Consider the following 25778-nt stretch of genomic DNA (forward strand, 5'->3'; position numbering starts at 1 on the left):
GAGCGCAGGGTTCGGGTAAGGGCGAAGCACTGATCCGTTCTTTGGGGCCGTCCCCGCCGGACACAACCCCCCCCGGCGCCACTTCCCGGCCGCGGTCCGGTGCCCCGCGCGGCCCCGGTGCCCGCTCCGCGCAGCCGCGGCGCCGCACGCACCTGGCAGGACCGCCCGCGTATCCCATAAGCCTCTGCGCGCGACGCCGCCTCCCTCTCTCGGCGGGGCCTGCCGCGGAAGGCGCCATCGCGCACCCGGTGAGTCCCCATCCGCCTCCATCCGCCCTCCGGGGGCCGCTGGCCCGGCGCGGCCGCCCCCCGCAGGCGCGCCCCCTCCCCTCCGCCACCCCTTTTCCCCGGGACGCGGGGAGCCGGCCCCCCGCGGGCCGCAGGGCCGGGGTCTCCCCGGCGGCCGCTCGGGGCCGGGCGGGCCGCGGCGGGGGAGGGAAAAGCCGCCCCCGGCGGGCTGCGCGCTCCCACCCGCGGAGCGGGGCCGGGCGTGAGCTGGGGAGCGCTGGGGCCTGACCCGCGCCCCTTCCACGGGCGGCGGGGAGCCCGCGGCGGAGCCGCCTCGGCCGCGCTCACGGTGCAGCCGTTCAGTCGCAGGACGGTGGCGGGGCGGGCCCGGGCCCGGGCAGGGACCGCTGGAGCGCGGGCGGCGCCGAGCGTTTCGCTCCCAGCAAAGTTGAACCGGAGAGCGTGACCTAAAATCGCAGGTTTTGGTGTTAGTGCAGGGGAGGGCTGGCCGGGGCGGCAGTCGCAGCTGAACCCGCAGGAGGTTTGCGTTAGGTGCAAACGTCTTAGGTTTGTGTCTCAGTCACTTCAAGAACAGAACTTGGGCCGCTGTCAGTCTGCCTGCGCTGTAGCAGCCTGGTTTTGGGGAGTTGGAAGGGCTCTTAAGTTGGTGGGGCAGGAGAATAATGGGTGGGGAATGCAATGCCTGCGAACGCAGCTGCAGAAGTCGTCTAAGCAAGGCGTGACCTCCCAGGATCGCATCTGGAGAGCTTTCAGTGCTCTTCCAGCTTCGGAGGCGGGAGGGAGAGACACTGCAGATGAATACCCATTCCCTTGCTAGCCTCTGGAGTGGCCAGCGAGTGGAAGATAGTCTGCTACACGTGCTGTGAGGGGAGCAACACATCGCCTTTGTGTCAGGTTTCCCTTCTCATACCGCTTCTGTTTATCTTAGACACCATGCCTGCCCTCAGACCTCTCGTGAAACCTAAAATCGTCAAGAAGAGGACCAAGAAGTTCATTCGCCACCAGTCTGATCGCTATGTCAAGATCAAGGTAAAAAGTCACTGGAAGTTCATTATAAAATTAATTCTGGGACAGTCGGACGTGGTTGCCTTTAGGGTTGATGGTGAATGGAAGCATAAAGGGTCAGTGTTGAAATGACAGGCCATGCTGTAACAGCCTGGCGCAGGGGATCTCTTTGGAGACTGGTTTTGGCTAGAGCTGTTACCTTGAGGCAGGCGTTTTCAGACTGATCTCATTTTGTAACTATTAACTATTTTCTGCATTTCTTTAGCGCAACTGGCGTAAACCGAGAGGTATTGATAACAGAGTTCGCAGGCGGTTCAAGGGTCAGATCCTGATGCCCAACATTGGCTATGGCAGCAATAAGAAGACAAAGCACATGCTGCCCACGGGATTCAGAAAGTTCCTGGTCCACAATGTCAAAGAGCTGGAAGTGCTCATGATGAGCAACAAGTAAGTCTGCAGGGCCTGTGTGCTCCCTGCCTTGTGCAGAGCCGTCGCTGGCAGCCCATTGCCTGTGCTGGGGCTGTGCACTGCCCGTCCCTGACGGCACTGGGTCGGAAGACAAAAAGGCAGAGCAGTGGGGTGAGACATAGGTGGGAGACGAGGGAAGTTGTTGCTTTTGGGAGCACGAACGTCGTCTGGGTTTCCTTAGTGCCGCAGTGCTGCTGGCGGGACGGCACAGAGGGTGCCTCAGGGCTGGCAAACTCGTACCTTTGGCAAAAATACGATATTATAGTGTCACTGTACCTACATCACTTTGATAAAATAGTGATCAGAACTGTGGCTTTGTATCTGTTCAGACACAGGCCTAAATCTACTTGTAGCACTTTCTTTCAAAACAAAGTAGTAAGTAATAATTAACACCATTAAAAACTACCTCTTACTGACTCTTCATTTGCAAGAAAGAAAGGGGAAGGGTCGAGCTGTTCTGGAGGTGAGCTCCTGCTTCAGGCCAGAACGGGTCAGGCTTGGCAATGGCGGTGGGAGTCGTGTGGTTCAGCTCTTGTGCAGTGATGCTTCTGTGCTCTGCTGCGTCTGAGCGCTGCCGGCGTGCTGTCAGCGCTGTTGGAGCTGAGCCTGACAGGCAGTCTGTTTCCAACAGGTCGTACTGTGCAGAGATTGCTCACAATGTGTCTTCTAAGAACCGGAAGATAATTGTGGAGAGAGCTGCTCAGCTCGCCATCAAGATCACCAATCCCAACGCCAGACTGCGCAGTGAGGAGAATGAATAAACTGGCTTCTACAGCCAAGATGTATTTAATAAAGTGTAAAAACAAACTCTGGTGGATGTTTTGAATGGCCAAAAGGAAAGACTTCGGCTTGGTGCCCGTGTGCAGGTGGGGCAGCCGCCTGCTGCTGGGGTTCAGCAGTGGTGTGGCTCCGGTGCAACCACTGCGTGAGCCCAGCTGCCCAAGGCTGGACTCAGAGCAGCATGCTTGCTCGTGGTAGTGATTTGCACTGTCACTGTGATAGCTAATAAATGCGGGAGTGCATGCAGCTTCACAAGTGTTTTATTTTTTATACCAATCAAACAGAATGGATGTTCTTTCACACAGCGCTATAAATATTTTTCACATCAACCACTCTGTCAAAAAAGGAGACATGAAAGCTTATTACAGCTCCCTAGCTACAAGTGTGTCGTGGTGGCCTTGTTTTCTAATTTGCTGTTACATCCTCTCTGTCTCTTAAGGCTTTTTTCCCCCCTATGCAAAGCAGGATTTGAACACAACAGCCACTATAAAGAGTAAGTTTTCAAATGACAGAAGGGTTGGTGTGGGCTGCTGGTGTGCTTGCACCTCTGGCTACTGATTTTCACCTCTTACTTCTGTGACACTAAAACACTGAGTACCAGCTTTTCTGCAAATGTCTGCTGCTGTTCAGTGACCAGAGTTCAGCGTAGATCGGTGCCTTTGTGGCTGGTCGCTGAACACAAACACTGAGCTGCTTGAAGGGGGAAGATAAGCCAGCGTTAAATGCAAAGAAAAGCTTAGCATAAGGTTTGTTACTGTAACGCAATCAAGTACGTGATCTTTTGGAAGACGGCTGGTTGAGGTATTTTGCAGTCAAAACCGTAAAAAGGGAAGTCAAGCAAGATAGCTTTGTATTGCCCAAACACCACAGAAACACTAAACTATCGGTGCCTGTTTTGTGAATTGAGCCCCAGGTGGAAAGCCGGGGGGGTCTGGGTAACGAACTACCCCCATACAGCTCCTGCAGCTTGGCTAATGCAAGTCTCCTCTTTTTGAAGCAGGGCCTATGGTTGTTATGCTCATCACTAATTAAAGATGTGACTTCTAGTTTTTAGCCGTGTTATTCAGTGAAACAATATACATTCTTCAGGCAATTTGGGGTTGAAAGTGCATGTGCAGTGGTTAAAAAAAAACATTTTAAACTATTTTTCTTTGCACTACAGTAAGGAAATACTTCAGGAAGTAGTTTCCATTTTTCCTGGAACCACACTCAATTTCGATTGCTTTGTACACCTCTTAAAATCTTGCTGAAAAATGAGAATACTCGTCTTCCAACCCCTCCCCTACGTAAGGACGCACTTCCCTTATCTCACATATCTCGTTACAATTCAGCCAGGTGTCTGATGCAAGTGCAGCTGGACCCAGCCGTTTTCTCCTGTTGGCACCCAGTGACGTGCAAGCAGCTGTTGCAGTAGAGACCAGCTCGATGACGTTTTTCCTTGGCCCATCTGTGGCGTCTCCGTTCGCGTAATGCATTGCGAGGGCAGGAAGGTGGTGGAGTAAACAGGCAGATCTTACTTAGCTCATGTCCATCGACTCTGAGGTGGGTAGGGAAGCAGAATCTTTCTGAATGCTCTCAAAAAGTGATGCCATTTCAGGATTGGATCTGATCTGAGATGAAAACTCAGCCATCACTGGACTTTTCTCTACTTCAGGGATGGTCAGGAGAGCAGCTACTGCTCTCATGGCGGATCGCTTCAGTTCATCCTGCTTCTCAAACTCCTGTTTCACAGAACCAGCTTTTACCTACAAATCCAAAGTACCATTTTTAGTTGGCATTTAGAAAAGACAGTAGAGGCACAAAGAATCAAATGCCAGCAGAGAGAGAGACAAGCAGGTTATTTTCTAACCAGAGGAGTGTGGGGAGTGGGCTGCTAAGAAGCAGTGAGAGAGAAGGCCAACAGCACAGGTGGCTTTGTGGCGGAACCCACCCCCAGTGTGTCACACTCTCTGCCTGATCTTACCTTTGTGGAGCAAGTTGCCCGGAGAGGCTCAATCAGTCGCTCAAGCCGTTGCAGCACGGCGTTGGGACAGAGTGTGGATAGCCGAGCCAACATTATGAAAGTTAGCATCTAGACAAAGGAGGAAAGATAAAACAGGTGTTGCTTCACTGCACCCTCCGATCCCCCAGGCTTAGAGTGTGGATCCTCTCTGCTGGAGCCCGCGTGGTTGTTCTCCCTGTGGTGTCATGCTGTACCCACACGGTGGTGAGTTTCTTTGCACTTGTGCAAGGGGTTTTAGTAAGAGCTTTGGTCGTATTAGAAATGCACCCACTGGCAGCCAACGTACAAGAGTTGCCCAGCTGGGCTCTGGTCCCAGGGGCGTGTGGTGCCCTGCTCTCGGGTGTCTGTAAAGGGCTGACAGCCTTTGAGAGAAATGGCAACGTTCAGCACAGGGATCGTGCCATTGCTGTACCCACGTCTAAGTGGAGGTAAGTCAAATAATAGTATTAAAAGGATGTAGCACTTCCTATTAAGCTATGAGGCCATCAACAATGACAATGCTAAATTTTTTTTAATATAGTGTCACTGGCCACACTGAGCAAGTGGCAATCATAAGTTTAAAGGCACAAGGAACTTGGTTTAGGCTTTGGCAAATTTCCTATAAAACCAGCTACACCAGGGTTGCGTTTTCAAGGCCACCACGGTCAAACTAGAGCTAGACAATGTCAGATGAAAGGCTGCAGCAGTTGCAGAGAATAGGAAACGGCATGGCAGAGGCACTCTGTGCTGTGGTGACACACCAGCTCAGTTCAAGCCCAGCCCCCCAGAGAACGAATAACCTCAGTGACTTCACCACCCTCCAGCAGTTAAGGCACAGCATCTACCCGAATGTCATAGTGATCCTTCAGTCCATCCTCCACATGGTTCAGGTACTCGTAGATATCCAGTCGGTCAAGGCAGCTTTCCAGCAGTGTATACATGCATTCAAAAGCAGCTTTCCTCACGTCAAGGCCATCATCCACTGTGTGCTTGAATGGCCCCATTTCTACCTTAAACCAGAAAAAAAATACAGCTGTCACCTAACAGCAGACAAGGTGACAGCTTCATCTCAGCTTCGCACGCACTGAGTCGCTGCCGTATTGCACCCAAGCTGAACTAATGACATACCTCCCGGATGAGTTCCCTTCTGACCTTCGTTTCATTATATAGGCTGGGGAGAACTGCATTTAGTAAATCTCGGATTAAAGAAGGTTTGTTGTGAGCAGCAGAATTAAACATGGCTAAAGCCACACGTCGAACATTCAGGTCTGGATCCTGAAGAGTTTTTAAGAAGTCACCTGTGGGATAAGAACACACCAGTCAGTCCTGCTGCAGTGTTTTAAAAGTATTTTAAAAGTGTATCACAATGTATTTCAAGGAGCCTGGTTATGAAAGCACCTACAGTAAAATAACTCTACGGGTGCAGTCTAACAGAGACATTAGAGATGGGTTCCTTCCCTTCATCTGGGATATAGTAAATGGAAGAAACATAACTGTTCTGCACTTGGGCATACAAACAAACCGCATGATTCTAGCCATCTCATCCTAAAGGCAAATCAGAAGCTTGGTATTCAAGGAAATTGTTTTTTTGGTTTTTTCTTGCTCAGATCTCATCTGCTCAGACTTCTCTGAAACAGAAGGCCCAGTTTTATACAACAGATCTGAGATGCAGGCTCCCTAGACATAAGACCTTTTTAATGTAGGTTATATTTTACAAGATCCTTGTCATGAGATGCTTGAATCATAAGTTTAAACACAGAAGGAACTTCTGCTCCCTAAAAAATTCTGTCACCAATGGAACATGCCCAAGAGCAAGGTATCGGAGCACTTAACAAGGACTCACATGGCAGTGTTGCTCTTTAATCCCAAAAGCAGAGAAACACAGATAAAAACTACTAACTGCATTAGATGAGGTTCACATAGGTGTGAAAAATCCCCAAGCTGCTAATGATGCCTAAGACATCTCATGTTCCCAGCTCACACTGCTATTTGTACTAGCCTACCTATGCAGCCTTTCAGAAGAGCATCAATAGGCTGAGGCTGGTCTGCAATTGTGAATTTGACTGCAGTTACCACCGTGCTCCGGGCATGTGGAGAGCCTGCGATGAAGATGGAAAGAAAAAACAGTGGAAGATCAAGAGACAAAATCATTGCTGTAATTTTGAAGTGCATATTCTGCTCTTGGTCACACTACACATGCATTCAAGAGATAAGAGAACAGCGGATTTGTCTTAACAACCTCCTTGTTTAAAGCCTGCCCCAGCACAACCTCCATCGGCGGTCCCTGTTCCTAACACCCTCCTGCATCCTGTGCAACCCAGTGCATCCTGCATCCTGTGCAACTCTGATCCCCCCTTGCAGAGATCCCTCTTGTTTCCTTCTTGCCTCTGCAGACTGGCTTTGCTCCCTGTTGAACCCACCAGCAGTTTACAAGAGGACTTTCCAGCAAAACAAGGCATTTCCCCACTCTCACCATTGCCCTTCCCATTACCTGATGACAACTGTTTTTTCAACCGGGGCAGCAGCTCAGAGGGATTCACCAAAGTCAGCTTCCCCAAGCATTCAGCCACCACGTTGCGCGTCCCTTCCTCTGTGCACTCACAGTGCTTGAAAAGCAGAGCCCAAATATCCTCTACGTAAGGTTTGAGGCCATCGGCTGGGGAGGAGCTGATGACTTCTTTTAGAGAGTGCAGCAGGAGGTACTGTCTCTTGGGCTGGCTTCCGATCTCTTTCAGCATGAAGGGAAGATACTCCTTAAGATTCCCAACACTGATGTTCCCCAACGCATAGGAAGCAGCAGATTTCACCTCTTCGCTGGGGGAAGTGAATGCTTCCAGGATGACAGTTTTGAGCTCTCTCTGAGCACTGAGGTTCATGGTGCGCCCCATCTCTGCCAGTGAAAGGAAAGCTAGCACTTTAACAGCAGAGCTGGACTTGGGGTTTTTTACATCCTGGATAAACTGATTCACTATCGCTGACGCTTCCTTTGGGCAGGCTGAAGAAAGGGCTGCCACGCACTTTGCAACTGAGTAATACGCCTGTTTGTGTAACGTCACTGATGCCCCGGCTGAACCTGAGGAGTAAATAGGTGCAGTCAGCTGCTTCATCAGCTCCGAGTAACCCATGGTGGCCGTCTTTGTCAGAACCAGGGCCTGGAAGAAGTCTATGATGGCGTTCAGCGCCCCTCCTTGGAGCAAAGGCGAGTGGACAAGCTGAAAGATTTCAGCAAGAACTGAACCGCTGATCTTAGAGATGCAGGATGGACAAACCTTAGCTAATGTAGTAAGGAACGTGATAGCCACCTGGGAAACATGCATGTCGCTCTCAGTAATTAAAGCGGGAAGCTCTGTTAGGACAGACTCTATCATGGCAGGCTTGAGGCTGTCACTGTAGTTCTTCACCAGGATGTCCAGAGCAGTCAGAGTGCTCAATTTCAAGGCACGTTGATTCTTTCTCAAGAAGGAAGCTAGAATGGGGAAACCTTCCCCTAGAATGGGTCTCAAATCTATTTTAAGTGGGGAACTAGCAATTAAGGTTAATGCTTTGACTGTTGTCAATCTGGTGATTTCATTTTTGAGCCTCTCCAGAAATATCTTCAAGGTTGGCTGGAGATCAGTGCTTAAATGGTCTCCCAGATTGTAAATGATTTGTCCCATGCAGGAGATAGCACGCTCTTTCACCTCCTGGTCAATGTCAGCTGCCTTCAGTCGCTTCAGAGTACCAGGGAAAAGGTCCTTCACATAGGGCTTGGCATCAAAAGTGCAAGATTTGTCCAAAGGCCTGATAACTTTCACAAGTTGCTGAGTAACCAGCAGAGCTTCTGAAGTGATCTTATAAAAGGGGTCTCCAATACAGGTCACAACAGGAGGTAGCAGGCTTTTGATATGAGGATGAAATACCTCTGGCTGGTGGTTGCAAAGAAGAACATGAAGGAAAGACAGTGTATCAATCCTCATGTTGGAGGAGCTGGATTTATCGGCCAAGGAGAAAATAATACCTGTGCAGAAGAGACAAGAATGACTGCTGTCTTACTTCATCAAGTGGTTTTTATCAAACCCACTCCCCCCCTCAAAAAATGGACACAATCCGAATCTGTTTTCTTTCTTTCCTTGCCCCACCCAAAAGATGGATGCCATTAAAAAGGACTACTCTCCTTGCTGTCTTTCTGCTTTCCAGGAAGTATCAATTCAGACGTAACTATTCTTTGTAGTAGTCCTGGATGGCTGCCTACGAAAACTTTAAAAAGTTAATTCGAAAGGTCATCCTGGGCTGACACGAGAAGGGATGGTTAGTCAAGTGCAAATAAGTACCACAAAATGGCATGAAATTAAGACTGGGAAAGCCTAGTCTCAACAACAGGCACGCCAGGCAGCAGGAATGCCCCTTCATGAGTTTTTCCTCCATACTTCTGTGGGAAGTCTTTCAAAAAAAAAAAAAAAGAAAGAAAAGCAGGGGCTCTTATGTTTATCTAGTTTTACAACTTCTGTTAGTATTGTTTGGAACATAACTGTGGACCATTAAAGATGGACTGCTTTTGTAGAAGGGAGGTACTTCCAAGTCCAATTTCTGTGGCACATATTTATGTTTCCCAGAAGACTTAATGAGAAACATTTACAACAATACTGCTTGCTACCCCTGAAGTCATACCTGACTCTTGGTTTGAATATTTTTTTCCAATCTATTAATTCCTAAGAGGGAGGTGCATGGATCAGGCCCAGAAAATCACAGGAGACTTTTTTTTATATTTACTATACAGTCACACCAAAGGCAAAGGCAGGACCTTAGTATTATGAGCCTGTCAGCAGTGTGGGATGCTTCACAAACCTATAGGCAGGAAAGCTCAGAGAAAAATGCGGTGGTGCAAATTAAATAATCAGTCAATACAAATAATTTTTAAAATGCCACTACATTTTGTAAGAGAAAATGTCACTTGTCTCAGCAGGCTAACAGTGTAATTCCAGCTAGTTTCAAAGGAGGCTGGAACAGGCCCTGCTAAAAGCATCCCTTCAGGAGACTGTAGAAATGAACTTGATATTCTTATCCTGGCTTTCAGTGGTAGACAGAAGCCAGGATCGATCTGGGAGCTGTTTAGCACATCAACATGGAGCAGAACTTGATGTGTATGTCCTGATACTGAGCAGAGAAAATATACAGGAATAAAACTGCAACATGCAGGCAAGGAGCATACATGTTAGGAACGCACTGAGCCAACCCTGCTCCTTCACCCCCAGACCACGGACAAGTTTACCAGGGACTAGTGCAGGGATGTGATCTGCCAGGCAACCGGGAAGAACATTGGCCAGTTCTGTCAGGAGGCTGAAACAACCCTGTCTTGATTTGATGCTCTTTTCTTTCAGCTGCTTGTGCAAAGCCTTGACGATGTTGGGGACCTGCAGTTTGGAAAAGAAAACCAGAAAGAAACGTATCAGTCATCCCGGCTTCCAGGGCACAGAGCTATGCTACCAAAGCAGCTTGCTCAGCTGAGCCTGAGCCAGAGGCACTGACAATAAAGCAAGAGAACTAACAGGGAGACAGCAAGAAAGAGTGCACCTGTTCACCAGAGGAGAACGGACTTGGGATAGATTACAAGACAGTGCACGTGAAGAAAAGATACATGAACAGAAGAGCTGGAAGGGACTTTATTCTGCTTTTCCGTATTCTACAAACAGACTCCTAAGCAGCCCTTCCTGAAGTTGGTGTTATCCCCTAACACAGAAGCTTAAAGAAACACAACAATATGATCAGACCAGGACACACTGCTAAAAGAGTTGAGTTTTATGATTCCTTCCTGGTCTGCTGTTTAAAGATGTAGTCCCATCACTATATTTAAACTTGGACACCCTGCCAGTGTTTCAGTGAAACCAAAAAACAAATCACAGGGCTGAGATGCAAGTTTATTTAAATAAAGATCTTGTACATATAAGATGATTAATCAGTGATGTAATTACATTTTGGCAGGGATTTTAACCCTCCTGCTTCAAGGACTCACCAGTCAGTAGTAGTATCAGCCACAAAAAGCTGCTCTCACGGTCATGCTACCCTATAACAACATGGTTATTTCCAATGTTTCTTTTGTCTTCTTCTAAAATGGCATGTGTGGACCACAGCGTTAGCAAGGATCCTGGGCTAGGCAGAGCCCTGATCAGCATGTGTGGCTAAATTATTCTGACTGTAATTACTCCAGTGTATTTCTGAATTAAAGCAGTGTGTCAGAAAAATTGCTTCCACTATTGTTTATCTGATCAGCAGTGCTATGCAGACTGTGTGCACAACCACAGCAAGCTACCCTGGAAGCCACTGGCTGTTTTCCCATAATGAAGAGAGTCGCATGCTCTCATATGCCTACCAACCAGATCCAAACCTTACTGAGCTTCTAGTGGCTTACTCTGGAACACTTCTACCACGAGGTATTCAATGAGTTTCCTGAGCAGCAGCTGGAGTAACTGTCAGGCAACAGACTGACACCTTACCCAAAGGCTAACCTGTCTCATACACAGTCTGCAAACACATGCCAGAGGCTAGCGGAGGCAGGCAATGCAGCTTATATCTCACTGCCCCTGCACTGGCTCAGTGCTCTCTCCCTGGGAATGGCAGGAGACAAACAGTAAACAGTCAGCCCTCAGGATTTGGTCCCCTCTGGTTGCATGCGCAAGGGCTCCTTCAGCTAGCTATGTTCTCAAGCTTAACTACTAGGCATATTCATTGGTGGCACGGTACGTACTTCTCTTCATTGCCTTCTGATTTAATCCAGCCTGCCATCTCCTCACGCACCTGGTTCTGAAGCATTGTCAGGGGAACGTCATCTTTGCCAGAGGCATCTGAAGCATGCAGCCAGCTCTGGATGGGCAGCGTTTGCTTCAGCAAGGAGATATAAGCACTGAAGATGTCAGCTTTGACATTCTCCTCCCTCTCTTTGAATCTGCTTATCAAGACCGGGGAAAGAGTTTTGTAGAAGTCCTGAAGGAGATCATGCCTGCTGCTGACAATGGCCTCCAGGCACTTCGCTGCAGACCTGCGGACTTTCCAGCTGATGTCATCATCGTCGCTGTACTCATCATCACTTTCTGGAAAGAAGACAAGGGAAAACAAGGTGCACCATTGTGAGAAAACCGGAGCTAGAGATCACTTGATCCTCAGAGCTTCCCTCTCCAGCTGACCAGACAAACAGATGCCAGTAACTCACACACATCTGGGAACACGGAATTGTCCAGAATAGCCTGTCCCTACAGATGTCATTACCAGCCAATATGACCCAGGGCTGCCTTGTCATATTGATTATTCTGTTCCAAGTAAGAGCTGATGGAGAATAAACCTTAATGTTACTACCCTTACTGGCCACTTCAGCTCAGGCATCAAGGCTTTTGTTTTGAAGGGAGAATGAGGTTCCCAGATTTTAAAGCCAGAAATATGTAAATATTTGTCTTAGCAATTTCTGAATGGCACAAAACAGCATTACAATTTACTATGTTACTGGCAGAACATTTAACATATTCTTCAGGAAGCCAGCCAGGATCTTACCCCAATTAGTATGAAAGTAAACAAAAATGCCTTTCTTCCAGGGAACTTGTTCTAACTTTTGCTCTTAGCTGCCACACTATATGCATCTATAAATACAGACATTATGAAATGTTGTCTATAGCTAACAGGCATTAAAGGTACCCCTCCTATCTGACCAAGGCTCAACATCCACCTCAAAGTAAACACAATTCAGAAAATAAGTGAGAGGTCTCTTTTGAAGACAGTATCAGATTGCCTTCACTGATGACTAAGACATTTTTAGAGGTGGACCAAGATATTTTTAATGGTGGCACTTTTAAGTGTTCAGGATTGTAGCTTTGCTTTCTTCTGCTACAAGGTAGTAAAAATAGCTACCTTATAGTAAAAATGTAATCATGTGGCTACTATATTTGTAGGCTGAGTTAAGTTGCCCTGAAACTGTTAAATCAAAATTGCAGGCTTTCACTTAAAATAGCAGTTAAGCACATACCTCTTCCTGCAAAAAAAAGCAACCAGCCTCGCAAAGAGGGGCACAAGTGCACAAGTACAGGCTCTGCAGCCTCTAGGTGACTGCAAAGATGAGCTGTGGCTGGCTGTTGTGCTCAGGAACAGTGTGTATGTGTGGAAAACACCCTAGCAGACGGAGAGATTAGAGGAAGCAACGCAGACACCAAGAAAAAGCTGCAGCCTGACAAAGCAGCATGGTTCTGACACATCCTGGCAGGGGTGCTGGCTGTGGCAGCCTGGAAGTACTGCTTGCTTGCCTGACCTCCCCTGCGACCAGGGAAAACAGGAGTTTGTCCAGTTTTGTAAATAAGTGAGACCACATCAAAGACTTCTGATTCCTTTTCTAACCAGAGTAAGCTACAAATGCTGGCTAGCTGCCTGGTTAAAAAAGGTAACACTGCTTAACACCCCAGTAGATGCAGTAAGAGGGTAACTGTTTAACTGCAATTTCTAGATCTGCCCGTAACATCTTTCTTTTCAAGAAATACCATTTTGTCAGGACCCCAGTAAGGAGCCATCTCTCTCACATAAGCCTAAGCCTACTAGAGCTAAACTATAAGGACAGACAGGAATTGGTGTTACAGCTGCATTCAAATGCATGGTGTCCCCACCTGAGGTTTGGACCAGAGAGCAGGCAAGAGCGACAGTGTTCACGCCGTCCCTTGAAGAACAACCCATGCATATCAAGTCAGCTGCTTGGAGCAGGGGTCTGAGGTCTGCCTGGCAGGCTGCAAGCAGCACCAGCACCTTTGGGAGCACAAGGGAGCGTTTACAACAATCAGGATGGCTGAGTAGCTGCTCCTCAGGATCTCCTCAGGCGTTAAGCCTGGCTGCTTGCTGGATGTGCACTAAGAAACTCCCACAGTCAGCAGGCACAGGAAAAACAGTGCTTCCTTGGTCTAGCTCTCCACTAAGCTAGTTCAGAGTTCAAGTTTCAGTGTTTTCGCTGTCGCCTAAGGCAGGCAGAGATCTGAGGACTTTGTCAGAAAAAAGTAAAACTAACAAACTCAGAATTACTGCTGGAACTTTGCGCATACAGCTATATTATTACCATTGGTAAATTAAAATAACACGTTTAAAAGAACTGACTGTCTTGAAACAGATCTGAAAAGTAACATCACAGAGGGTGAGAAAGCAGGAAGGGGAGAAATGTTAACCCAGTGTTCTGCTGAGCACAGTCATCCTCACAAGCAGGCACCTTGCTCTTCATCCTCCCCATTTTCAGTTTCCATCATCTCTTCCTCTTCCTCCTCCTCATTATCATAGTTGTAGTTTGGGTCAAAGGTGATGTACTTCAAACATAACCCCATCACATTAGGGATGTGAGGGTCAATTTCCTTTGGGCACCTATCATGACAAATAAAAAATGCTAAGAGTTAATAAATTAAAGACTAAGCAATTTTAAATATCCAAATAACATAATTCATCTCAAAAGGATCCCAAAATGCTTCACAGACTATATGAACGTTTTGTTAAAACCAGTTAAACCAGAGCCGCTCCTTCCTGCTGTGCACGAAGCAAGACCACATTCCCCTGCGGAGGATGCAAGGACTTCTATAAGGAAATAATTTTCATAAGTAAATCATCATAAGTAAATAAATTGCCTTCACCACCTGGTTGAATCCTCCCTTCATGGGAGAAAACCTCAGCAGCTCTGCAGGGCTCCTTTTCCAAGACAAGTAGTAAACGTTTGACCAAACAACAGGAGAGCTGCAGCTCAGAGCTCTTCTGCTTGAGCCCCCTTCCTGCCTCCCACTCCCTCCACACACCAGGAGTGAGGCAGTTCCCTCTTGCTGAGGAATCCTCCAAGGACAAGGAAAACTCCCACTCCTGCAAAACCAATACAGAAACAGTCTCACATGCTGAGGTAAAACAGCTGATAACTCAAGCCCAACTCTGTATGTAAAGAAGGGATTTCATTTGTGAACTGTCTTTCCCAACAGGAATGCATCTAGGAAGGTACTCAACCCTGGATGCTGAATGTATAGATATTTACACTAGGAGGACACTGATGCACAGGATGGTGCACAGTTGTTCCTCAAGGGCACACACCTTCTCACAAAAGACTCAAAGGCCTGAAAGCAGTACTCTCTCAGCTCGTCATCTTCCACGTTACAGTACTGAACAATCAGAGGAATTATCTTCTCCAGATGTTCTCCTGGGAAAGACAAAGTAAGCAGCAGTGAAAAATCATTCCACCCTTCACTCATCCGAGCAGCTAACAGTTCAGTCATCTGCCACTTCCTTTGTGTGCCTGGCAGAGCATTCCTCCCCTGGACCTCACGGTCCAGCCTTGCAGGGATTTTAAGCAGACGACCCCTGCTCCCTGTCTTCAGCCCCTTGCTGGCATTTCAGTCATGGTAAGAGCTGTGATTAGAAATCTTCTAGGACCTAATCTCAGCTCTGGCAGATCTTTTAGACAAGTAATACAATATGCTGCCCTCCATTTCTCCTCTCATTTAAAATGGGGTGAATCCACTGACCTAATTCACAGAGGTGTTAATTCAGACCAGGGAAGCACTGCAAGACCTTGAGATGAAATCACTACAGAAGGGCAGCCAGAGAGTTACTCTGGTGTCACCTCCCTTCCAAGTGGAGATCAGAGAGCGAGGCCAGGACCACAGAGGGACAAAAGCACAAGCCACTAATACATTAGGAACAGAGTGAGCACACTTCTTTTACCACTAAAAGGAGCTGCTCTAAAATGCATGCACGTTTCCCAGCATCATTTCAAGCTACTCATCCTACCTACACGGTGTCCAGCCTGCCTACTGATGCCAGCAACACACTGAATGTACGTCCTGGTAGTAGAAGTAGACTCATTCTTCTTCAGCTCGGCAAGCAGATGCTCTGTGAGCTCTGAGAAGATGTTTCCGCTGCAGGTCAAGACAAGATGACCCAAGGCAATGATGGCCCTTTTACGTACTGCCAGCCTGGGGCTTGTCAGCTGGGGAAGGAGGCAGTTCAGAATGGAGGAATGGAAAGAGTAGAGTGTTCCCCCTAGTCTGCAACCAACAGCACAAGACAGAAGTTGAAAGTCAAAGCCTCAGAGAAAAAGCCCTCTCGCCAGCAAAAAATGTAAAAATCCTTCAGCTATGAAGACTCTATGCATGTTGTGGGGATAGAGAGGAAAAGGGTGGGTTTGGCATTTTGGTCTGAACACTGACTTGTTCTGTAGAATGCAGGGAGAGGTTATTTGTCTCCATCATGGAGGAGTTTGATTTTGATGGTGTCCTTCTGGATGACCTGGGGTTTGTCAATAATTTCCTGCATGCGGCTGACATATGACACTGTCACTCTGACTTATGTAACAAGAGAAAGAGGCAGCCAGGAAAAAAAATGCATGTGTGATCAGATCACAGGGCTAAAATAAACTTCCCTGCTTTGCCCTCTCCCTCCCTATATTTGTTTGAACTGAGCCTCTGTGGGATCCATCACCAATGTTATTGCTATTCCCAAGCACAGAAGGGCTCAGCATGTCATCTCTCATCTCTGCCGGGGAATCTGCTTTGCTGAGATACTCCCCAGCGGCCGGCAACCCAAATCCTTTATTTTTAAGTCCTCGTAGTAGGATTAGGGAAATACAGAAATCAAAAGCAAAAACATTCATGCAGCCCCCTGCCGTACACAGCTGTCACAAGGAAATTCTTTGGTACCTGCTCAGCATATCTGACAGGATGTCAAGAGCCTCCAGCTGCACAGATACATCCTCCTGCTTGCCAATGGCTCCTGTTAGCTGGGCTGTGATCTTTTTACACACATTTGCTGTCATAGCGGAGCCTGCAAAAGAGAGATTTTTCCCCACTGTCAGTTAAAAAGAAGTCTTTTTACTGCTAAGAACCATTTAATCCCTCCTACGTTGAAAAAAAAAAGAAATCACCACTGGGAGACGTAACCAGAATAGCAGTCAACTAGCTTTTGTTTGAGATGGTGAATACACACTGCAAACAGTGAAGTATCTCCCTCTGCGGTATGATGCATCAACTATTTGGAAGAAGCTTCCCTTCTTGGAGAGTGTCTTTTGGCCTAAAATGGCCTCACAGGTCCATGCAATGCAGGGAGCAGAGATGGGTGGGAAGGTTCTGGCATGATTTTTTCCCTGTTTTTAACTTGAAAATGTTCAGTTTCAACACATCGAGGTTTTTTCCATAGGAAAAGCAGTCTTGACAGAAACTGCTTCAGCTCCATGATGAGATTTAAGGGTAGAACTAGATAAATCTGTCGCAAAATAATATATAACCCAGGTTAAAGAATGTGTTGAGATTACAACCACTGTCTAGAGTCTCAATCTCCTACAGTCCAGATCAATGTCTAGATACAAGTTTAGTCTTCATGCTGGAGTGTGCCTGTCCCAATACTGATTTTTCTTGTGTTTTTTTTCCCAGTTGGTTCAGTGCAAAGCATAAGCAGCTTCAAATTCCACAAAACTTTCAAAGGAAGGGACAATTGTTTCCCACGCCATTCTGAACAGCCTCTGTGATGCAACAGAGACAAAGCAGAAGTGGAACATCCTTGGAGCATTATTAACTGCTGTAAAACACTGAGAAAAGAGCCTGCCTCAAGCACACGCTGTTTCTTGGACTATTATTTCAAACCTTCCCTCTCCTCCAGACAACACCACAGCAACAGCAACTACACGGAGTGGGGCTTAGGGTGAAGAAAGCACATGGGGAGATGTCCAACCTCTCAATTTTGCAGCAAACCCACACTGCTTTTGCTGCCTTCTACCCACACAGTGTCAATCCCAACCCTTAAGGAGATGACTTATCTGTTGCTACCCTAAAACAGTTTCAGTTCACGTGATGTATGTTAAATAAAGAATTCTGAAAGGACGGCTCACAAGAGCTTAACGTTTTGCCAAAATTGAGAGAGGAGTTCAGCAAGTATTTGCATACTAATTCTAGTTCTCCTCCCAACCTAAAATCCAGCAGCCTGGCAGCACTGCCATGGCCACCTGCCATGAAGGAACAACAGATACATGACATGGCTGGAGAGGAAACTTAAATCTCTGGGAGCTTCAGGTATCTCCTGAATAGCTGCTGCATTTTTGGGATACATAGTTCCAAATGCAGGAGAAGCAGCCAGGGTAGCTGTGGCAGTCGGAAGACTCAGTCCAGCCGGGCTGCAGACAGGAGGTGGTGCAGTGCTGATGCTGCTGAGATCGTAGAGGGCAGTGGCATTGCTGATGTGGAGACCAATGGCCCTGCAAGACTGCCTGGACAGCAATATCTTGATGCACGCTGAATGCTTTAGGATTGCTGTAAACAATAATTGATTTCTCCAAGAACTCAGATGCAGTTTCAGACTTAAGTATCCTCACGGTGACCAGCTCAAGTTTTCATTTCATCCCATCTTTAATCACATTGGTGTCTCAACTTCTACTGTCTCTCCTCCTTATTTCATTACTTGTCCTCTAGCAGGTGAATGAGGAATCTGCAACTTTTAGGCCCTGAACTACACATTTTCCTCTGTTTCCCAAAGGCTGTGACTCCCATTGCCTCAGTGTGACAAACAGGGACAGACATTTTACCTGTAGAAGCTGGTGGCAGCTCGGAGATGACTGTTTTCAGTCCAATGCTGGAGATATCCCGCAGCTGTTCCTTGTCAGATAACATGTTTGTACACAGCGTATCCACAATGGTTTCCACCTGGTACTCCTTCACTTTGCCAACCAGCGGGCCCAGACTGTGGGAGGAGAAGCCAGTCAGAATGAAGAGGAAGAGGGATGCTTTCCACCATCAAAACGGATGCTCGGGCTCACTCCTCCTTAAAGGCAGCTCAGCCCCAAGTGCAAATATTACCAAAACATCAGTATCCAGTACCGATACCCTGCAGCATGTCCTGTCCCTAGGTTTACATACCCTGCATTGTTGCCTCAGTTAACTCTGTATCAGACTTCAGTGAATTTTAGACCAGATTTGTAGGAGGACATTTCACATCAACTACTGGAAACATGAGGCTAGTTAATATCTTACTGGAAGGAGCAGCTCAGAAATTATGACACAATGAATTTGAACCAAAGCAACAATGTTACATAGAGTAATGGTAAAATCTACAGTCAAGTTTTGGAAAAAAAAACCAAAAACAAACCAACCATCAAAAACTGACTGTCAGGAGGAAATGCCAAATGGATTTGCACAAACAATTAGCTACTTATTGTCCTCTGCCGTGTGTATGAAAACCTCCACCTGAGCCAAGGCTCAGACTTACAACAGAGGGAAGACCGCTCCCTTTCCCCTGCACTTTTAAAAAATTATTATTATTAGAAGAACTTTCTGTTAATAACCTATGTTTCCTGCTGGTAAGTTTGTATTCAAAATTGTGCACAGAGTGTTTTTCAGCATTTGTTTGCAACTATTTATTTTTGCATCTTTACAAGGTAACTTGTGAAGTGTAGTATTAACTGTATTTCAGCAAGTCACATTACAGCTTTCCTTCCCTAACTGGCTGCACTTAACTCTTTGAATTAAGCTAATGAATTTAAAATGCATTTGTTTCCCATTAATATTCTGTATCCCATACTAAGAAATTGCTGTTTCACAGACAGCAAATCTGGTTGCTAGAATTTTCATGAGAAGCAAACACAGATGAGTGGAAACACCATACTGCATAGCAAACTCCACCTTCTTGATTTAGTGAACATCCACAGAAAATACTTCGTGCCCAATTTCAATCCTAACAACACATCACTCTTCTACAGGTTGAGTGAGCTTGCCCATGGCCCCGTGACCCACCCGTGGCAGAGATCCATGCCCAAGCCCCCGTGGTTATGCCACCCCTCCTCTCCCACTGAATGGTCTGCCCAGATGAAGAACTGGGGCCCTAGTTTGCAGATTAACACCACTAGGTGATTCTTCATGCCCAAATCTAGAAATGACTTTGGAAGGATTTGGCCTTGAACAGAGATTTCTGACAGATGCTACAGGTATTTTTCTACTTCCCGTGAGTCGATACCACCTTGCAGAGAAGCTACTTGTTGTAGCGGTGATGTGGCTGCGCTCCAATTTCTGTGCCAGGTACATAATGTTAGTCACTGCTTCCTTGTTCCCCTTCTTGTGGGGCTAGTCAAAACTGAATGATTTGAACTGAATAATATAGATCTTTTCCTCTGGGTTCAAAAAACATATGAGAATTGAACAGCTCCCTGTGATTCATGTGCAGCACAACCATTTTTCTAAACAGGGTTCTAGAGTTTTAAAAGTACCATCATGCTGCTGTTCCAGAGCAAAAATGTATTTAAACAACCGGTTCCTGAAGGTTTCATGGTTCTTTTTTCCCCTCTCTTCCCCTTCACATAGCCAAGTGAAAATAGAAAGTAGAGTGAAGGAAAGGACTAATCTGCCTCTTTGGAGTTTTTGGGTTTTTTTGTTTTTTGTTTTTGTTTTTGTTTTGTTTTTTTATATGTTATACAGAAAAGAAGGACTAAAGGTTTTGGCTCTGTATGCTGCATAATACTAGGGCATAGCCACTGATCCCTGGGGACTATCATCAATGCGGCTTTGAGCCATACGGCTCAAAAGGAAAGGCTACCTGTTGCCTATAGAGTACAAAAAGAGACAGAGACACATGTAGGGCTTTCAACATACCCTTCTTTCACTGAAGCTTACACACAGGAGAGGTTCTGCTCCCGACAGTGAGTGGTAAAAGCCCCTGACTTCAGTGGGAGCTGAACAGGACTGTCAAAACATTGGCCTTGATTATTTACATTTTCTTAAGACTTGTATGAGAAGACATGGTGCTAGCACTCTACAATGTTTATTGCTGGACACAGTTTATAAAATCCTTGTACAAAAATGCATTTTCTGTCTTCTTTTTCTCTCTTCCTTTTGGCATAGCTCTAGCAATGCAAACTGTATGGAACACCTATGCACAGGTGGTTGTCTCCCTGCTGGCTGCTCCCTACCACAATTACCCCAACAGCATGCTTAACAAACACTGTACGCGCAGTGTTTCCCAGAGTACACAAAGAAAACTCACACGCAGCCTGTTCTGTATAAGACCATTCCTAAATTCAACAATCAGGACAGTAATAGCTGTTTAGAGTCTGAGTAGCTACTCTGAAATACAAGAATTAGAAAAGAAATACTAAATAGTATGACTTTGTGCAAGTCCAAGCAGAGTTCAATCTCACACCTCAACATGCAGAAAAGAACTGATGGTTATCCCTATTTTACAGGGACACTGAGGCACAGAGAAGCTAAGGAACTCATCTAAATTGGAAAAAAAAAAAAATCACAGAACCAGAAACATGGCAAGTTTTTATATGGATTTCAAAATTGTGAGTTTTTTTGGCTGTGAAGTGTGATTTCAGCATTCCTCTGAAGAAATAAGATCATAGTTTTAGATGATAAAGTCAACTGCAAGACCTCTCAGTAGTTTCCTAACTTACTCCTCAATCCTGATGCGGGCTGCACAGATCCACACTTGGGCCTAATCCAACTGCCAGTGTCCTTCAAACCATCACATTTCTCCTTCTTAGAGATCCTTGCCACCTGGCTGGGAATAACTGCCTGGACAGTAACTGTTGTAAGTACCTCCTTAAGTATGAAAACGAAATACTACCGGTTCCATTTTGAGGCCTTCTCATTATCACATTCTGGATGAATTAGAGATTGTAATGAGTATGGACTTATTGCTAATGCAACCATAGATAAACAGGCAAAGAAATTTGTACTCTGTTCAGTGCCCAACTGTTTTGCTTTAAAAAACAGAATAAACAAACCCAAAACAGGCAGAGACAGGAACAGGGCTAGAAGAAGTCAGGACAGTGGGAATCAGAAAGGGCCAAAAGTCACAGGGAAAGTACAGGGATACAAGCAATATATGGTTAAAAAGAAGGGAATATGAGTAAGATCCACAGTAGGAAAAAATACAGGAACCCACAGTTGTCTTTAAATGGCCCCCCTTTCTGGAGCCCTGTGAGTGAACTGACCCATTCAATTTCATTTCTAGAATGAACACTCCCATTTAGACATGTTGGGAGAAAGAGACAGGAAAGAACATGTCAGCAGTAGGATCATTTCATCAGATGATTCAGTAATAAAGCAACCTTCTGCCTTTTTCATTTGGATTAAAAAATTATTGAAACGGTCAAAGGCAAAGCAACAGCACAGGCTACACTTGGAGTCAAAGCAGGGAAAAAATACCAAGTGCATTATAAACTTTAATGAAAATACCCTTGAAGAGTAGGACTTGGACCTGAAATTCAAATGCCATTTTTGAAGGGCTATACACATTTAGTACCATCTCTATCAAAGACAGGACCACTGGGAAACTCAGCACTGGATTTCAAAGCCTGACAAAGGAGAGGAACTTGACGACTGAAATTTTAAACTGGGCTTCTCTCTGAAGAAATAAAATCTTAGGCATGCTACTTTTAATACGGTAAGATTCATAATATAAACCAAACACTGAACTACTTCCAAAATCACCTACTGCTTCTACAAAGATATCTGTATGCTCACCCTTTCCGAATATCAACAGAGAAAGAAACTGCTGTGCCTGGCATGAGAGGGAAAGCCCCTACAAAGGGAGGTTTGAGTAAGGTGCCAATGCTGCAGGGCCAGGCGCCCCTCTAATGCATGCTCTGCAGTCTGTGACAGCTTTATTATTGCCAAGGAATATGGTAATTACTGCTGAGGCTCTTACCACTTGACAGCAAGGTTCTGTACTTCCCCATTTTTGTCCTCCAGCAATTTCAAAAGCATTTTCACAACTTTTTTCTCGCTGTCTTCATCTAGTTTTATTGAATCTTTCTGCAGTTCCATCATCAGGTCGTTGGTGGCCATAAACCTGAAAGAACATATAGCAAAAGTGGATTGGCCGATGTACAGACACAAATGTATTTCCTTTGCATCACTTTGGACAACAAAACTTGACAATTAGCACTTGTATGAAAACACACTTTCAAAGAGTAACTTACAACCCTTTACACTGTCCTGAAAAATAAGGTACAAAGAATTCCTACTGTCTTACAAGTGGAAAACTCAGGTAGAGGTAGCTGGTGAAAAGGGTTTAGCCAAGGAATCTGTGAAAATGAGAAATATACGTTCTCTCCTCTCCTTAAAATACATAACAGGGATGGGATAAATTAAAATTCTAAAATTGGCATCCAGCTTTTTATGCTTTTTAATGTATTTTTTCTCAGTGACTAAATCAAGATGGTTAACTGTGCTAGACAAAATCATGGTGGGATTTTTCACCAATTGCCAGGCCTAGGAAAACCAGTCTAAGATCTAAGAATGCACCTGACTGTGTTCTTTCTGGCTTATTTAGCAGTGATAGTATGATCCCACACATGGAGAAAGGGATCAAGCTATCAAGCTCAAAAATGAAAAATAAAGTCATGATTCCATGCAAACTATACCTTAGAAGTTCCCTAGGCTATATGTAGATTGCTATTGTGCAGCCCAGCCAGAATTTGTTCATACCCTTCTGCTCCTGGGAGCCTTCACTAATCCAAACAGTTGTGTCATCCACACGCTCATTCTCTTTCCTTGCTTAACTCCCTCTCAAAGTTTTGGGGGGTTTGTTTTCTGTTCTAGAGAAAAGATACTAAATATCTTGCTACACCGAGGCATTGCTGGTGATGGATGCAATGTTGTCAACGGCGTGCAAGGCTTTTTTATCACTTGGGTCCAAAACAAATCACAGATGCTGCACTTGTGCCGCAGCTTCCATTGCTGAAAAGATCTCTACAAAAGCTACTTTTTTGCAGGAGATGTGCAATCTTGACCACTCCAGTTCCTACTTCTGATTCTCTGGTGTCCTTTTATTAAGAAGCACTTGTCTGCTCTTTGATCCTCAATGACTGTCCAATTAATTATACTCACATTTGCTTCACAATGTCAGATAATATTTGGCATGAAGGTACATTTCCGATTCTACTTTTTTTCTCCCATGAGCAAAACCAAGCAAGTATTTATCATTCCAGCTTAGAAGGAAAAATAAAATCCCAGCTGACTGTTAGTCAATATAGTTTTCTAACAGGGACAACGTCAAAATGGATATTGAGAAGTTCTGGAAAGTATCTGTTTTCCTGGGAGCAGGAAACGTAAAAGGTGCTAATATAGAAGTCTGAGGTTCTGAGAAACATGTGTGGTTATCTTATATTAGTTCCTTTCTAATGTTAGCTCCAGCACAGGGATGGACGTCTAAAAGGAACCACAGAGAAGCTCTTCCCTCTCATTTACCAAATGACACCTCCATTTTAAATTAGGCTCTGATGTAATTCATTCAGCATGTAAGAGATCTCATGTACCAGGGCAACATTTGTGTCTTCAATCTGCAAGCCTGCTCTTGAGTAGCAACCAGGTACATCTGGAACGAGGGACTGCTGTGGTGTTAAGATAGCCAGCCTGAAATCCAAAATGAGAAAAACAGAGGGACTCTGACCTATAATGTTAACAATATGCAATCTGTTTTTGATTCTGCAAGAGCAATTAAGCCGCACTTGCAGTTCAATGTCTGCATAGAACAAGCATGACCAATTATGGCCACAGGCTGAGCAGAGTCTTCCACGGCAACACATCCAGCTTTTGACTCGCTACCTGCTGCTGTCCTGCCCACAGGACCTCCGAAACTGGCAGAAGGATCCATTTATGAGAGGGAAGAATGTGAAACCTGGTCCTATAACTGGTCGTGCAACTGAAGACAGACAACGGGCTCACATTTGACTGTGTGCTGGGAGGAAATGGCCCTGGAATATCTCTACAACATGACACATGCCCTGTGTTGGGCACATCTTGTTTGGAGTATTAACTGTAAATTCTTTGAACAAACTGTTTGTTCACTGATTTCTTTAAAAAGTACCTGTTTTAACATCAGAAAAACATCAGCAGCCTCTGCAAGAATCAACCTACTTTTAGGATATTACTAACCCCTCTCTTCTAAAAGACCTCAAAATATGGTTTGGCACAAACATGACCTTCCAGGTTGATGCTGAGAGAACGATATGCTCATAGGTGAAATCTTTCATACTCGTTAGTTTTAACAATTTTTTATAGGGCACCTTAAATATCAAGCCACCAGACCCAACCCTAAAAAGATGTCAATTTTTTCTGCTAACATAAACAAAGAGAATAAAAGAATCTTAGTCCTGTTAGGGAGGCATATTTTCCCATTGCACAGAAATAGTTCTTAAAGCAACCTGAGCACAGCCGATACCTGCAGCGTCCATCACCTGGGTGACACAGCTGCTCAGACTGGTGCCTCTCAGCCTTTTTAATGCACTGATGATCTAACCTTCTAGCAGAAAAACAAACTAAGAAGTATTTCAGCATTTTTGCTACGATGTTCTTCATTTGCAAAACAAAAAAGAATTTAAAGTCTAGCTGTTAAGACTTTTATTCCCCCTTCCACGTTGCTTTCTCGTTCACTTCCATTATGCAGCAATCCAGACAAGGGAAGGGAACGTTGCTGGTTTCTCTACATTCCCCCCTCTGCCAGAAGAACATAGGCGGCTTGAAATACCGTAAATAGACCTGATTAATTCCTCTGGTGTAGAAACACCCCGCACACCTGCAGTTGGATTTTACCCGCCAGCAGGGTCGGGGGCACCGTGCCTGCTCCTGACGCAGAGGGTCCCCCCCGTGCAAGGGGGATCCCGTGGGAAGGGACACGCACCCCCCACAGTGGGAAGCCCCCCGCCCGTGCAGCCCCCCCAAGGCCCCAAGGCGCCGTCCCCGGGTGGCTGCCGCCCGCATGGCCAGGCCCGGCCCGTGCCGTGCCGGGGGCGGCGGGCCCCGCACCTGAAGTCCTTGTCCGTGGAGGTCATCTTCTCCAGCAGGCTGGAGATGTGGTACGAGACGCTGGCCATCGCGGCGGCGGCGCCGGGGCTGCGCGGGAAGATGGCGGCGGGCGCAGGGGCCGGGGTCTCGCCGCCGTCGCCGCCGCCCGCCCGCTCCCCTCAGGGCCGCCGCCGCCGGCCGGGCGCCCCCCCGAGGCGGCGGGCCGGGACCGGGGGCGGCGGCCTCGAGGGGCCCCGCGGCCGGGAGCGGAGCGGGGCGGCCCCTGCCGGCGGGGCCAGCGGCAGCCCGAAGCCCTACGGGCGGCGACGGCGCCAGCTTGTTTTCCGTGCTCGGCCGGTGCCTCTCCCCGCTGCCGCGGGCTGCCCCGCTGCACAAGGCTCGGCCCGGCCCACGGCCGCCCGGCCCGGCGGAGGGCTGCACGCCGGCAGGCGGGGCAGAGCAGCCCCCTGCGCTTGGCCCTAGCTCCGCGGGGAGGTGCCGGGCCTCCTGCACTGCGGGAGCGCCTCGGCGCTCGGGGACAGCTCAGGGATCACACACGGAGAA

General features: G+C 46.6%; 2 protein-coding genes and 1 non-coding gene across 5 annotated transcripts; 2 read left to right on the plus strand and 1 right to left on the minus strand.

Annotated features, from left to right (window-relative positions):
* The first annotated feature begins 111 nt into the window (after nt 1–111).
* RPL32 (ribosomal protein L32) lies at nt 112–2528 on the plus strand. Of its 2 annotated transcripts, none has more exons than XM_075514493.1 (4): nt 112–248; nt 1177–1277; nt 1519–1700; nt 2353–2528. In XM_075514493.1, exons 2-4 carry the CDS (start codon nt 1182–1184, stop codon nt 2480–2482), a joined length of 408 nt encoding a protein of 135 aa, XP_075370608.1. In that variant the 5' UTR covers nt 112–248; nt 1177–1181; the 3' UTR covers nt 2483–2528. The 2 variants fall into 2 exon arrangements, with proteins under 2 accessions (XP_075370608.1, XP_075370609.1); XM_075514494.1 differs by lacking the exon at nt 112–248 and adding an exon at nt 668–689.
* On the plus strand, nt 969–1107 carry LOC142415805 (small nucleolar RNA SNORA7). The gene has a single exon (XR_012777528.1). It is a non-coding gene; the product is annotated as a small nucleolar RNA SNORA7 (small nucleolar RNA).
* A 102-nt stretch (nt 2529–2630) lies between the features above and the next one.
* LOC142415761 (cullin-associated NEDD8-dissociated protein 1-like) lies at nt 2631–25459 on the minus strand. Of its 2 annotated transcripts, none has more exons than XM_075514485.1 (15): nt 25236–25459; nt 22135–22278; nt 18017–18171; nt 16143–16266; nt 15235–15491; nt 14539–14644; nt 13685–13833; nt 11254–11546; nt 9731–9872; nt 6974–8479; nt 6486–6581; nt 5611–5780; nt 5328–5492; nt 4465–4572; nt 2631–4246 (listed from the first exon to the last, which is right to left on the minus strand). In XM_075514485.1, the coding sequence occupies exons 1-15, from the start codon at nt 25301–25303 to the stop codon at nt 4019–4021; spliced, it is 3711 nt and encodes a 1236-aa protein (XP_075370600.1). In that variant the 5' UTR covers nt 25304–25459; the 3' UTR covers nt 2631–4018. The 2 variants fall into 2 exon arrangements, with proteins under 2 accessions (XP_075370600.1, XP_075370601.1); XM_075514486.1 differs by lacking the exon at nt 25236–25459 and adding an exon at nt 23747–23826.
* Nucleotides 25460–25778: the final 319 nt, after the last annotated feature.

Source organism: Mycteria americana, chromosome 11, assembly GCF_035582795.1.
Source record: "Mycteria americana isolate JAX WOST 10 ecotype Jacksonville Zoo and Gardens chromosome 11, USCA_MyAme_1.0, whole genome shotgun sequence".
NCBI lineage: Eukaryota > Metazoa > Chordata > Aves > Ciconiiformes > Ciconiidae > Mycteria > Mycteria americana.

What these genes read in the sequence shown, in the direction of transcription:
- LOC142415761 (XM_075514485.1), bottom strand. Translation starts at nt 25,303, where the DNA reads ATGGCCAGCGTCTCGTACCACATCTCCAGCCTGCTGGAGAAGATGACC. An exon ending in TCCACGGACAAGGACTTCAG is followed by an intron (nt 22,279 to 25,235) that starts GTGCGGGGCCCG and finishes ATGTTCTTTCAG; the next exon opens with GTTTATGGCCACCAACGACC. An exon ending in GGGCAACTTGCTCCACAAAG is followed by an intron (nt 4,247 to 4,464) that starts GTAAGATCAGGC and finishes TTGGATTTGTAG; the next exon opens with GTAAAAGCTGGTTCTGTGAA.
- RPL32 (XM_075514493.1), top strand. Translation starts at nt 1,182, where the DNA reads ATGCCTGCCCTCAGACCTCTCGTGAAACCTAAAATCGTCAAGAAGAGG. An exon ending in ATCGCTATGTCAAGATCAAG is followed by an intron (nt 1,278 to 1,518) that starts GTAAAAAGTCAC and finishes GCATTTCTTTAG; the next exon opens with CGCAACTGGCGTAAACCGAG. An exon ending in GTGCTCATGATGAGCAACAA is followed by an intron (nt 1,701 to 2,352) that starts GTAAGTCTGCAG and finishes TGTTTCCAACAG; the next exon opens with GTCGTACTGTGCAGAGATTG.